The sequence below is a fragment of the Cetorhinus maximus genome, chromosome 1 (assembly GCF_964194155.1).
Source record: "Cetorhinus maximus chromosome 1, sCetMax3.hap1.1, whole genome shotgun sequence".
Classification (NCBI taxonomy): domain Eukaryota; kingdom Metazoa; phylum Chordata; class Chondrichthyes; order Lamniformes; family Cetorhinidae; genus Cetorhinus; species Cetorhinus maximus.
In genome coordinates, this window is record NC_135879.1 from 34,481,678 (window position 1) to 34,494,114 (window position 12,437).

General features: G+C 42.0%; 1 protein-coding gene across 1 annotated transcript in view; it reads right to left on the minus strand.

The window, feature by feature from the left end:
* Positions 1-4,421: 4,421 nt before the first annotated feature.
* Positions 4,422-12,437, minus strand: part of fat4 (FAT atypical cadherin 4) — a 397,379-nt gene continuing 389,363 nt past the window's right edge. Inside the window, exon 18 of the mRNA XM_078539696.1 lies at positions 4,422-7,318. Coding sequence (XP_078395822.1) covers positions 5,427-7,318 — 1,892 coding nt within the window. The 3' untranslated portion in view covers positions 4,422-5,426. The remainder of the gene's footprint in view (positions 7,319-12,437) is intronic.

Below are 12,437 nucleotides of genomic sequence, written 5' to 3' on the forward strand. Positions count from 1 at the left end.
CCAAATCACTTTCGCACTTATCTGGAAGGTAACTCAATATTACATTTAAATTCTTAAGTACCTCCTCATTGACCAATTTGATTAGAGAAGTCAATTTCAGAATCTTTCGTTTCTACCTCTTTCTCCTTATCTACCACCACTAATACCTCCTTTTGGTTATCATCCCTGTCAAAGTACCTTTTAAGCATATTTACATGACACACTCTTTGCTTCTTTCTTCTATCTGGAGTACTTATTAAATAATTTATTTCACTCAGTTTATTTTCAATCCCGTAAGGTCCACTAAACCTTGCCTTCAATGGTTCGCCAAATACTGGTAACAAAACTAACACTTTCCCCCAGCAACAAAATTACGAGCTCTGGCTCTCTTATTTGCCTTGGCCTTTATCACGTTGTGATATCTTTAAATGTTCTTTAGCTAACTCACAAGCCCTGTTCAATCTTTCAAAAACAGATTCAGCTAATTGAATCTCAACATCTTTTCCCTGCCTTTTAAACTCCCTCTGGACAACAAATATCACTATCCCATAACACTAAGGATTGACTAGCCCCTGTATCCCTTAAAATTTGAACATCGTTGCCTGCTCCACCCTGTACACATGGAAAGGCTTTCCCTTCACATACAACATCTTTAAATATTTCTCTAATCTGCCCTTCAGCAGCCCCTTGGGTAAATTGTGAACACATTCCCACTTCTTTACTTATCACCGATTCTTCCTGCTTTTCCTGTACACGATTCTGGACCTCGGAGCCCACAGTACTCTTATTTCCAGAACTTTTCCGCGTTCCAATTATTGCAATCGATTCTCCCCGTAGCCTCCAACACATTGGACAGAATTTTTACCTCGTCAGGCGAGCGCGCGTCCGACACAAACGAGTGTCAAATGATGCACGATGACATCGGAATGCTTGCCCAACATAATCGCGCACTTACGCAATATTTCGGTCAGTGGGTGCGTGCGGGTGTCGGCAGCGCGCCCGCTGACAATCAACAGGCCCATTAAAGCCATTAAAGTCCCAATTAAATGTAATTTTTTGCTGCCCGTCCAACCTTACAGGCGAAAAGGCCAAGCAGCCTTTCCAATTTTTAGGAAATGTCATCCATGGGCAGGGAGAGGTTTCCAACAGCAATTAAAGATAAAATAAAAATTATAACATTTCATTAAGAACATGTCCCTGCTCATGTGACAGTCACCTGAGGGGACATGTTTTTTTTTAACATTTTACAATTCTTTATTGTTCATTTTCAAAACTCTTCATCTCCCTGATGCAGTTCTGTGCCACAGGGAGTTTTTCCTGCATGTGCCTGGGGAAATTGCATGCTTACCCTTCAACCCCACCCATCCACCACCCCCCCCCATAGGCAGCACTGAGCGCTGTAGCATGAATTTCACGCTGGGCGAGCTTTAATTGGCCCACAAGCATGAAATTGCGGTCACAACCCACTTGCGGGCGGCGGCTAGCTTCCTGACCGCCCCCGCCGGACCAGTCCGACGTGGGAAAAATTCTGCCCATTGACTTCGTGTGCCCCACCTTATTACAATGAAAACACCTCAGTTTTTGAGCATCACTTCTGCCTTCAGCATCATCGTTTTTGGTGTATAGAGAAACTTCCAGGAAATTTCCAACTACTCCTCTTCCTTGCCTAACTACTTTCCTTCCACCTTCCCACTTTCTATCTTTGTCTTATATAAAAGGATGATAAAAAAGGGTTTGTCTCTATGAACTCATAATCGTCAGCTATCTCTGCTGCTTGCCTAGCCGTTTTAACCCTCTGTTCCTCCACATGAGTTCTAAGTACTGAAGGAATTGAATCTTTAAATTCTTCCAAAAGAATTACTTCTCTAAGAGCTGCATATATTATTTCTACCTTTAATGCACATATCCACCAGTCAAAATTACTTTATTTGACTCTCTCAAACTCAATATAAGACTGACCAGGCTGTTTTCTTATATTCCTAAATTTCTGCCTGTACACCTTAGGAACTAACTCAAATGCACTCAAAATACCCTTTTTTATTGCCTCATAATCCATCGATATATCTTCTGACAGCGATGCATACACCTCATGAGCTTTACCTACCAATCTAGACCATAAAAGCAATGTCCAGATTTCTTGTAGCTATTTCATCTGCTTAGCTATCTTCTCAAAGAGATAAAGAATGCCTCTACATCCCTTTCCTCAAACTTCGGAAAAGCCTATACAAACGTAAACATCTCCCCACTGGGTTTTAAATTGAAAGTGATTGTTTCCACATCAGAACCTTCCTCAGCATCTGAAGTCTCTTTTTTTAATCTCCAGATTTCTAAGCTGATATTCTGTTGCCCTTTCCTTTCCTCTTTCCTCAATTGCTAATTTCTGCCTCTGAAGATCAAGTTTTCTCATTTCCATTTCCTTTTGAAATGCTCTCTCTTTTTCCTGTTCCTTCTCTTTTACCTCCAACTCAAGCTTTTCTATTGCAACTGAATCTTAGCTAATTCAACTGACTCACTAGCTTCAGTTATCCTTCCAATTTTGAATGCTGCGCTATTACTTCAATTATGTCTGCTTTCTGTGCCTCTACAGTTGCAACTTATCTGCCAATTCTGTTAACTTAACCTTAGTTACTTTTTTGTAAACCAATGAGAGTTATATCTTCTACTCCCAGAGAAGTCTTAACAATGGATAAAGCCATATTTGCAGTCTCACCTCTTTAAAATTCCTCACACCAACTCCTGAGTTCAATGTTCTTCTCATACTTGTAACCTTAAGATTCACCAACTTCAAGCCAATCAAGGAATTTTTAAAAATCCCAGATGTGCCCCTAATTTTGTTGTGATGTGGCAGGTGCTATGTGCCAGGCACAGCAAATCCACAAGGGAAACTTGGCCACGCTATCACAACATTTTTGCAAATTGTAAGTATTATGAGGAGAGAGTCCACTAACACCTTGTGTGATTTTAAGAAATAAATTATTAACAAAAGGAATTCAAACACATACATAAGATTACAGTTACTTAATATTATAACAAGTCCCAAATTTCCTAACTAACTTGACTCCCAACTTACAGACCCCCATTAAGACAACAGTCCAAAATAGATTTTAAATTTAAATAAGCAATCCAACAAGGTTACCACAGCACTCACTCGACAGTGGAAAGCTAAAGGCTTTTAACACTTTAGTTACTAGAGCAGCACTCCTTCAGAATGGTTACAGCTTCTCCCAAGTCTGTGTCACATGGTGTACCTTTCAAGATTTTACACGACCACCCCCGCATAACCTCCCATCCTTCTTTCTGTATGTTTGTCTCTCTTTAATGTGTAAAATTCCATTGTTCTACATGTCTTTGGAAATTTACTTTTCCCATAATATTAAAATCTTTCATGTCATTGTTATGGTCAGCACTTCTGGGTGAAATAAACATAATAACCTTGCCCTATTTATCTTGTTAGCTGTAAACATTACACCAACCCTTTGAAAATCAAACAACTCCCCACTTATAATGCAAATTTCTTTCACGCCTTATCTACTGATTCTTATAGTCCAGCTCACTCATTAACATTTCCAATACCCTTTTATCACCTAATCCTTTTTATAATTTCAACCTTGCAGTCCATCTGACTTTAATTCAATTAAATCAGTCACACAGACAGAAACCATCCACAATCACACCCATAAGCCTACAGTAATTTTGTGAAAAATATGATAGTTTCGTGACAACATGCCGGGAATAGGATGATACAGTGCAAAAACCCGCCATTGCAACCTGCGGGGTAAAACGTCCTTCTTCCTGCCCACTACCACCGGTTTTTACAAATCTGGATGATTCTGCCCTATGTGTGTACATGCTTGAGTGACCTAGCATTTCGACTATCAGGGTGAAGGTGTGAATAAATTATTTAAACCCACAAGAGTTTGCTGCTGTTATTTAAATTGAGCACACACTCCAGGGGCTCTGGTGGTAGTGGACCTTCTGCTTGAAGCACTGAAGTCCATGAATCATCAGATCACGATGTGGTCATGTTCTTTTATTTTAATGGGGTAAGAATTGCTCTTGTCACTGTAGCCCCAACTTTAATGCTCTGCACCGAATAACAGCAGGTTAGCATGAGAATGACACAAGGCCGGAAGGGGGCTAGGTAAGTAACTTCTCACCACCCACCCCCCCCCCCCCACACCCCCAACTCCCTCAACCACTCCCTATGCCTCATCCGTGTTAACTTGTACCAACTCATCCACCCACCCTCTCCCCAATGTCCCCCTTTAGCTACAAACAGTACAGTTTCAATTTTTGCAGGACCGAAGCTCAGCATGAAAGGACAATATGATAAATCGCAGTCTCCAGATTTCACTTAGCGCTCAGGCAAATATTATATAAGAAGAGCATTTAAAAATCAAGACATCATTTTAAGACCATGGAAGAATAACAAACAGTTTTTTTTGTAAATAAATAGTTTATTTCTATATTTGGCATTTATGTGTACAAAGGATACAGTATGTTACACTTATATCAAAAATGAAAAAAATACTGATGTTACATAAGTAACAAATGCAGAAAGTACTCAATCTTACCTTCCCTGAAAGTAAGAAACATGAACCATTTTTAAAAACTTTGTAAGAAAATATCATCAGTAACAAACAGAGTTGTCTTTTTTAAAGTTACTAAAATGGTATAAAAGTAAGAATCCTGGAAACAGGACATAGAAAACAATTGAAAGTTTGCATCAGAATTTTGAAGGTTAGCTCTATGCCAAACTAGGCCAGATATTTTTTAAAGTTTTCCCTCATATTGGCCCCATATCAAACAGTGAAGGGTAGCACTGCTTTTCAAGCAAGTGAGAACAATACTTTCTAATGATAACATTACAAAATGAATCTTTCTCCTAGACTGAACAATTCACATACTTCTATTGGGTGCTCATACATTTACTTATGGCAGAATAAATTGCACCCATTGATAAAACAGACTAACTTATCGTGGAGGGTGAGGGGGAGGGAGAGGAAAATCTACACCAGGGCAGTTCTGAAGCACTCTCCCAACATTGGCACAATTGTTTAAATTGCTGGCCAACTTGTGTGCTGTTGTAGTGCCAGTGGCTGAATAATAAACACACTGTGCTCAAATAGATCAAACACATATGTTTTCAGTTCTGAAAAAGAAAAGTCAGGAAAAATATTCCGCAACTGCAGAACACAAACATCACTGTGATCTTTATGTGCTTTTATGCAATAGTTCTTCTTGTGCTGTAAAACGCAATGAAACCCTGAAAGACAATGTTCATTTAAGAACCAAATTCTTCATCAGCAGAAGATTACGGGCTACAGCATCTGGCAATGTTGATGAGAGCAGGGCGTGATTTTGAGTGGGTTCCATTACACAGCTTTTCACTGACAGTGAATTGCAGCTATTACTGTATTAAAGTTAACAGTCTATATAAATTATATCTATACATATTCTTCTGCTTCTGCATCATTAGAAGTAGCTGCACTTTGTGCAACATTGTTTAATGCTTCCTCTTTTGCCTCTGATGTTGCATTTTCTGGAAGTGATGCGAGATCTTTGAAAACATCCACATAATTCCCAAACCCAGGACCCCAATTTAATAGACTGTCCCAGTTAAATGCTCCTGTCACAGCTCCATGTGGTCCAAGTTTGGGTTGTGTCTTATAGTCTTCATGACTTGCCTGTAGGGCTGCAGAGTTTCCTTCAGCCCTACGACCATGATATCTCCGTGGCTTCAGTTTGCCACCATAATTGTCTTCATCATCTGCATCAGATTCATTGACTTGAGACAATTTTGGCATTCGTGAAGTGTACACTGCAGGTTTGTCCCTGTCATACTCAAACTCAGAGCAGGTGAAGGACTCATGTGAGTCACTGTCTGAAGATGATTCAGGGGCAGGCGTACCATCAGCTGGGTTTCTCATTCTGGAAAGAGGTCTTCTACAGTCATCATCTGAGGATGATCGTCCATGATCTGCACTACAGATACTTGGGTTTCTTGGGCGAGGGGTATTGAGTCTTTCAACTTCCTCTATGGACAATCCAACTGGAGGTGTGGTCTCCAGAGGAATCTGCTCAATTGGCTGTTTTAGGCGGCTGCCTGGCCTTGAGCCGTGACTATGACCTGTCATGGTCTGGGGGCTTTTGCTTCTCCTTCCAAGTCGTGAAGCATAATTAAAGATGCCAGGCTGGCAAATATCTGAATGTATATCAATAGGGCTTCCTTCCCTCCTTGCAAGGTGTAAATCTCTTGCTGGACTATTTCGGTAGAAAGTTCCTGGCTTTGAGAATGGGGCAGGACTCTGCCGAGAGAGTGGGTTAGGATTCTGGCAATTGCTGTGACTCAGTGAGGTTGTCCTCAATCCTTGGCTATAGGAAGGCTGATAGCTTAAACTGCTGGCTCCTAGTGGGAGAGGAGACTGTCGGGCAAAACCCAAAGGACTGTGTCTTTGAATGGAAAATTTAGGTGTGTGACTTCGGAAATGTTTATAGTGCTGTATAATGTCTGCATCTGAAGGAGCAATACTGCTGGCATTTTCTATGTCATAATGCTCAAGTTCTGTTTCAGGCCCTATACATGGTTGGCCACTTGGCAATGTATCTGTTGTATGTGGGATGTCTGTCTCATCGAAGATCAAGTAGGGATTTTCCCTTTCAATTATATCAGGTTTTGGAACTCCTTCAGGTTGCTTTCTCACGGACAGTTCCTCATCATATGGAGGAAGGTTATCTGGATCATCAAATCCTTCATTCTCGCTGCCTTTTTTCTTTTTCTCTTTCTTCTTCTTTGTCTTCCCGTCATTTTGTACTTTTGCCTTTCTGCCTCTGCACTGGTTACACACGATCAGACCGAGAACAATTAAAGCAAGGAATGTGGCACAACTGCCAACTATTGCAGGGACAGCCCAGAGTGGCAAAGAAAGCTCCTCCGCTTGTGGCTTTGGACTGCAGGTATATCCTTTATCCACTCCAGCTTTGCAAATAGTTCCTTGGGGACACTGAACACCGACACACACCACTACAGTCTCACATGTTTTACCAGTGTAGCGTTCAGGACATGTGCAGGTAAATCCAGATTTTGGAAGAGGCTCACAGCTCCCTCCATTCTGACAAGGGCTGGAAGCACATTCTCCAGGTGGGACACAATCGTATGCATACCAGTTGTTCACACACATTAATCCACCTGAACATGGGTCGCTTGAACACACATTAGGACCTCTGCATCCTATCTTAACAGAAGGATCACTTTTCAATATTGTAACATCCCTGTGTTGTCCAGTAAAAGGCAGTGTTTCTCCATTGTAACTTACATAAGAGATACAGCCATCAAAACCTGGAAAACAATCAAAAAATAATCTGTCATAAATACTTTCCAGTCAAGTTTATACAAAACTACTTAAATACTTTTTTTGATGCTTGCTAAAGAACATTACCAGTCTTAGATTTCCTGTGCTGGTGACCCTGAGCTTTACAGTAGCTGACCGACATATTTTCTGTACTAAAAAAATACCTAATATATATCAAGCGTCCATGCTAGGGACAGGTGTTTCACTGATGGGTAAACTAGTGAGTGTGGCAGGGAACTATTCCACTATAAATATTCAAACTTATGAGTTATTTAGTTCTCATCTTAATGCTGGGGCCTGTTTCCTTCTTTTGCTGCTAGTATTGTCAGATGCCAAACCCATGACCACTACCATCTAGAAGGACAAGGGCAGCAGATAGATGGGAACGCCACCACCTGGAAGTCACTCACCATCCTGACTTGGAAATATATTGCTGTTCATTCACCGTCGCTGGGACAAAATCCTGGAACTCCCTTCTGAGCAGCAATGTGGGTGTACCCACAATACATTAACTGCAGCAATTCAAGAAGGCAGCTCACCACCACCTGCTCAAGGGCAGCTAGGGATGGGCAATAAATGCTGGCCCAGCCAGTGAAGCCCACATCCCATGAATGAATTTTTAAAAAAAATTGAAACCTGTACCACCGAAAAGTGCTTAAAAATATGACAGTGACCATGACCCCAACTGGCCTGAGATCATGGGACTGATTTTATTTCATTACCCACAGCTCAATTTAGACAGCCACCATTCCTACCGGAAATAGGTGGGATCCTAGATTAAATATTCAAACAGAAGTCAAGTGATGTTATGACCACAAACACAATTTGCATATCAACCAATCACTACTTCCTCAATGTGCCAAAGAAACCATGAGGGGTACAGGTTGAAATGCAGCCATTAGCCATATTTAGGGAGATTTACTTATGTCTGTAATTACCATAGATTCAAAACATTTACATGTAACAGTTAATGCTGCAACTAACATTAATATCGTATTCAGCCCTGAATCACCTCCCAGAGGCCTACTCCAGTGGTTACATGATAGCCCCAAAGAGAAAAGAGCCATTTAAAAAAAAAATTAAGTATCTGGTAATTTATACCATCTAAGCTCATGCAATAAGACACAAAAATGTTGTATTTTAAAATAAAATAAAAACAGCTGTTGGAAATATGCCATTAATATACAATAGCAGCTATGGAAACTATTAATATTTTAAAGTTTTAGTGAATGAAGAATTTCATTTATTTATAACAGCAATTTGTATGTCGACAAGAATGATCAAAGCACATTTTAATTGGAGAAAGACAACAGAAGGTACCACTCACTAAAAAAAAAAGGGTTCCCTCAAAGCAAATATGCTTTGGCAACCTGCAACCCTCAGGCATGAACACTGACTTTGGCAACTTAGGCCTGAACTTTTTCAGGCAGCGGGCGGGCTCAGCGGGAGTGGGCGGTCACGGAGCCGATCGCCGCCCGCAATCAGCTCCACGCCATCATTTTACGCGGGCGGGTCAATTAAGGCCCGCTCAGCGTAGTATGCGAGCTGTAGCGCTCAGCACTACCTGTGCGGGCAGGGGGTGGAGGGACGGTCGGGACCAGCGCTCTATCGCGCCTGTACACGGAAGAGTGCTTCAATCTCCTGAGACACGGAGCTGCCTCAGGGAGACTGAATCCATATTGAAATAACTAAATAAATAGTTCAAAGATTTATTCGAACATGTCCCCTCATGTGATTGTGTCACATGAGATGGGACATGTTTTTATATTTAGGATAAAATTTTTATTTATTGAATAAAAGCTTGAGGAAGCCTCATCCTACTCGTGGATGAGATTTCCTAAAAAACGCGAAGGCCGCTTGGCCTTTTCACCCGCCCGCCAATCTTAAGGTTGGACGGGCAGTGTTAACAATGACATCAATTACTCCCTTAATGGCCTTAATAGACCGTTTACATATCGACAGGCGCACAGCTGACTGCAGCACGCGCCCGCCGAACGAAATATTGTGGGACTGCATGATGACGTTGGGACACACGGCCGACGTCATCGCATGTCATCTTACGCGTCTGCATGTCGGGCCCTCCCCCGCATGCCGACTGAAAAATCCTGCCGTTACTGTCTTCTCCATTTCCATGACTGTTTCTTCCCTCCAATTTTGGAGCCATTTTCACTTCCTTCTGAAGAAAGGCCATACGGACTTGAAACATTAACTCTGTTTCTCTCTCCACAGATGATTCTAGACCTGCTGAGTTTTTCCAGCATTTTCTGTTTTTGTTTCAGATTTCTAGCAACTGCACTATTTTGCTTTTATTTCACTTTCTTCTTGGCTGCCTGATGCTATTCATTGCTCCACTGAGATTATCAACATACAAATGTACAAATTAGGGCAGGAGTAGGCCACTCAGCCCCTCTAACCTGCTCCTCCATTAAAAAAAAGATCATGGTTGATCTCATTGCAACCTCCCACCTACCCAATAACCTTTCACCACACACACCCCCTCCCCATGCCCTGTTCATCAAGCATCTATCTACCTCTGCGTTAAAAATATTCAAAGGATTTGGACGGGATTTTCCGCACCCGCCCGCTGCCGTGATCTTCCGGTCCCGTAGCAAGTCAATGGACTTCTGGCTGGGGCGCCACCTCGCGCACGGTGGGTCCCACCCGCAACGGGGCCGGAAAATCCCGGCCTCTGTTTCCACTGTCTTTTGAGGAAGGGAGTTCCAAAGGCACAATACCCTCTGAGAGAAAAGAATTCTCCTCATCTCGGTCTTAAATGGGCATTCCCTTATTTTTAAGCAAAGACCCCTAGTTCTAGATTCTCCCACAAGAGGAAGCATGCTCTCCACATCCAGCCTGTCAGGACCCCTCAGGATCTTAGAGGTTTCAACCAAGTTGCCTCTTGCTCTTCTAAGCTCCAGTGGATACAAGCCTAGGCAGTCCAACCTTTCCTCATAAGACAAGCCGCCCATTCCTGGTATTAGCCTAGTAAACCTTCTCTGAACTGCTTCTAATGCATTTACACCCTTCCTTAAATAAGGAGGTCAATATTGTACACAGTGCTCCAGATGTCTCACCAGTGTCCTGTGCAACTGAAGCATAAGCTCCCTACTTTTATATTCAATTCCCTCACTGGCACCCTGTACCATGGAGAAGCCTGCAATCATTGCAACATTGTATGCTCATTCCGCCTGCTTCTCTATAGCAAGAAATAATGAAATGTATTCAGCTGTCTTGGAATACGGAGCCTCAGTGATCTCCCTTATGCAACAGTGAACTGGGCGATGGTGCAAATTTCACCTGCTGCAGCCAGGAGACAAAATTTCATGGCCACAGTCACCTTCCAACCATCCTCACCCTGCTCTGAGGTTGCATTTCTGACTGCAGCAGGTGGCAGATTTCACTGAAGACATCCTTAGTGAAGCACAGATATCCGACACTCAGGTAGGAATACTCTGGGTGGATATTGCCCCCTTCTAAGAGCCCTTCTCCTCATTCTCCTCCTCCCTCTTCTAGTAAATTGTGCAGCTCTGCATGCACTCTGCTCATTCTCTCAGTCATGTTGTATTCGAAGGAGAATGTCTACACCCATGCCTGGGGGTAAGTGGTTTATGCAGACTCTGTAAAGTCAGGGCAAAGTCGTTCAGCACATGCCAAACCACTTCCTGTGGACTTTAGCAACTTTAAAGAACTCTCGAAACCAGAAAACACTTCCACAATCGCAGCACTAACAAAACAGACTTTCACCCACATTTCTTGTTCCTGGGAGTAAACACACCAACACATTCACCAAATGTTCATTTTTCATGCTTCCTAAACAGTAATTAATGAGATATGTGCAAATGGAGGCTGACAAGCAATACGTTGTGATGCTCTGACGAGTACACTACACCTTAGATGTTGTGTGCACCTGATTTCAATATTGTAATGTGTCCTCATAATGTGCCAGGAGAATGCCAAGGCTGCAGGTACAGAATTAGAGGTCTTGTGGTTCAGTAGGTAGTGCCTTTGCCTAAGTCAGAAGCACCAGGTTCAAGTCGCATTCCAGGGCTTACTGAAGGAAGGAGCATTAATGACGTGATTGATAATTAGCCTGATAATCCTGCTAACACTTCCCTACTATTCCCAAAGGGAAAAAAAAGTGTGCTTGAAAATATTAAACAAAGAGGGGCAGAATTGTTTGTAAACATGTTAGCAGCTGCAAGTGCATATCAAATATACCAACACTATCTGTCTCCTTGGACAGGCTATGCTGACAGTAGATATTTAGTGCTGGAAGAAATGAGCAAACTTTTTTTTGCACAAAAATGTAAAATGAGTGGTAGCAAATCAGATGTTTGACACCCCTCCTGATTTTTATTTCCAAATATGGGAGAGATGTAAAACAGGCTACCGATTCATTGTCACCCATTTTATTTCACCATATAACATCAAAGTTACCCTCAAAGTCTTTATTTTATGTTATTCAATTCTGAAATTCTGAAGTTAAGATGAGCTGTCAATCAAACAATGTTTTTCTAGGGCGCAGCTGTTTTGTGAGACCAATGCTTGTCTGGACTCTCAGCCAAGCTTCATTATGTATGCTTGGCTGAAAGCCCAGACAAAAATTAGAATACTAAAACGCCTGCGCCCTAGTGAAAATTTGTTTGACTGCACGGGCTCTGTGATCTCTGCTGTCAATTTCACAATGCTTGTTTACACAAGTTAAGTGGTTTCAAGGGTGTGTGGAGTTTGTTATTGATATTTTAAAGTGTCTGGATGATGGACACTTATATTGACTTGTAGTGAGATGACTTTTTTTCAACATAGTATAAAATTATGGATGAATTACTTTTTTTTAAAGCTTTTTTTATACATCTTACAGCCACTATAAGGTTCATTAGTTCTATAAAGTGCATAGTGGGCCAATGGGCATGGAAGTGCCATAGTATGGCATAGGGGCAGGAGGGGCCTTGGGGGGTGGGTGGAAGGGAATAGCTTGGCATGGGGGGGGCACGATGGGCCATAGGGTGGATGGAAGGGCTTAGCTTGGCATGGGGGAACGTGAGAGGATCTTTTGTACTTACCTTTTAAAAGGTCCCCTCATGCAGACTAGGGGTTAGGACTCCT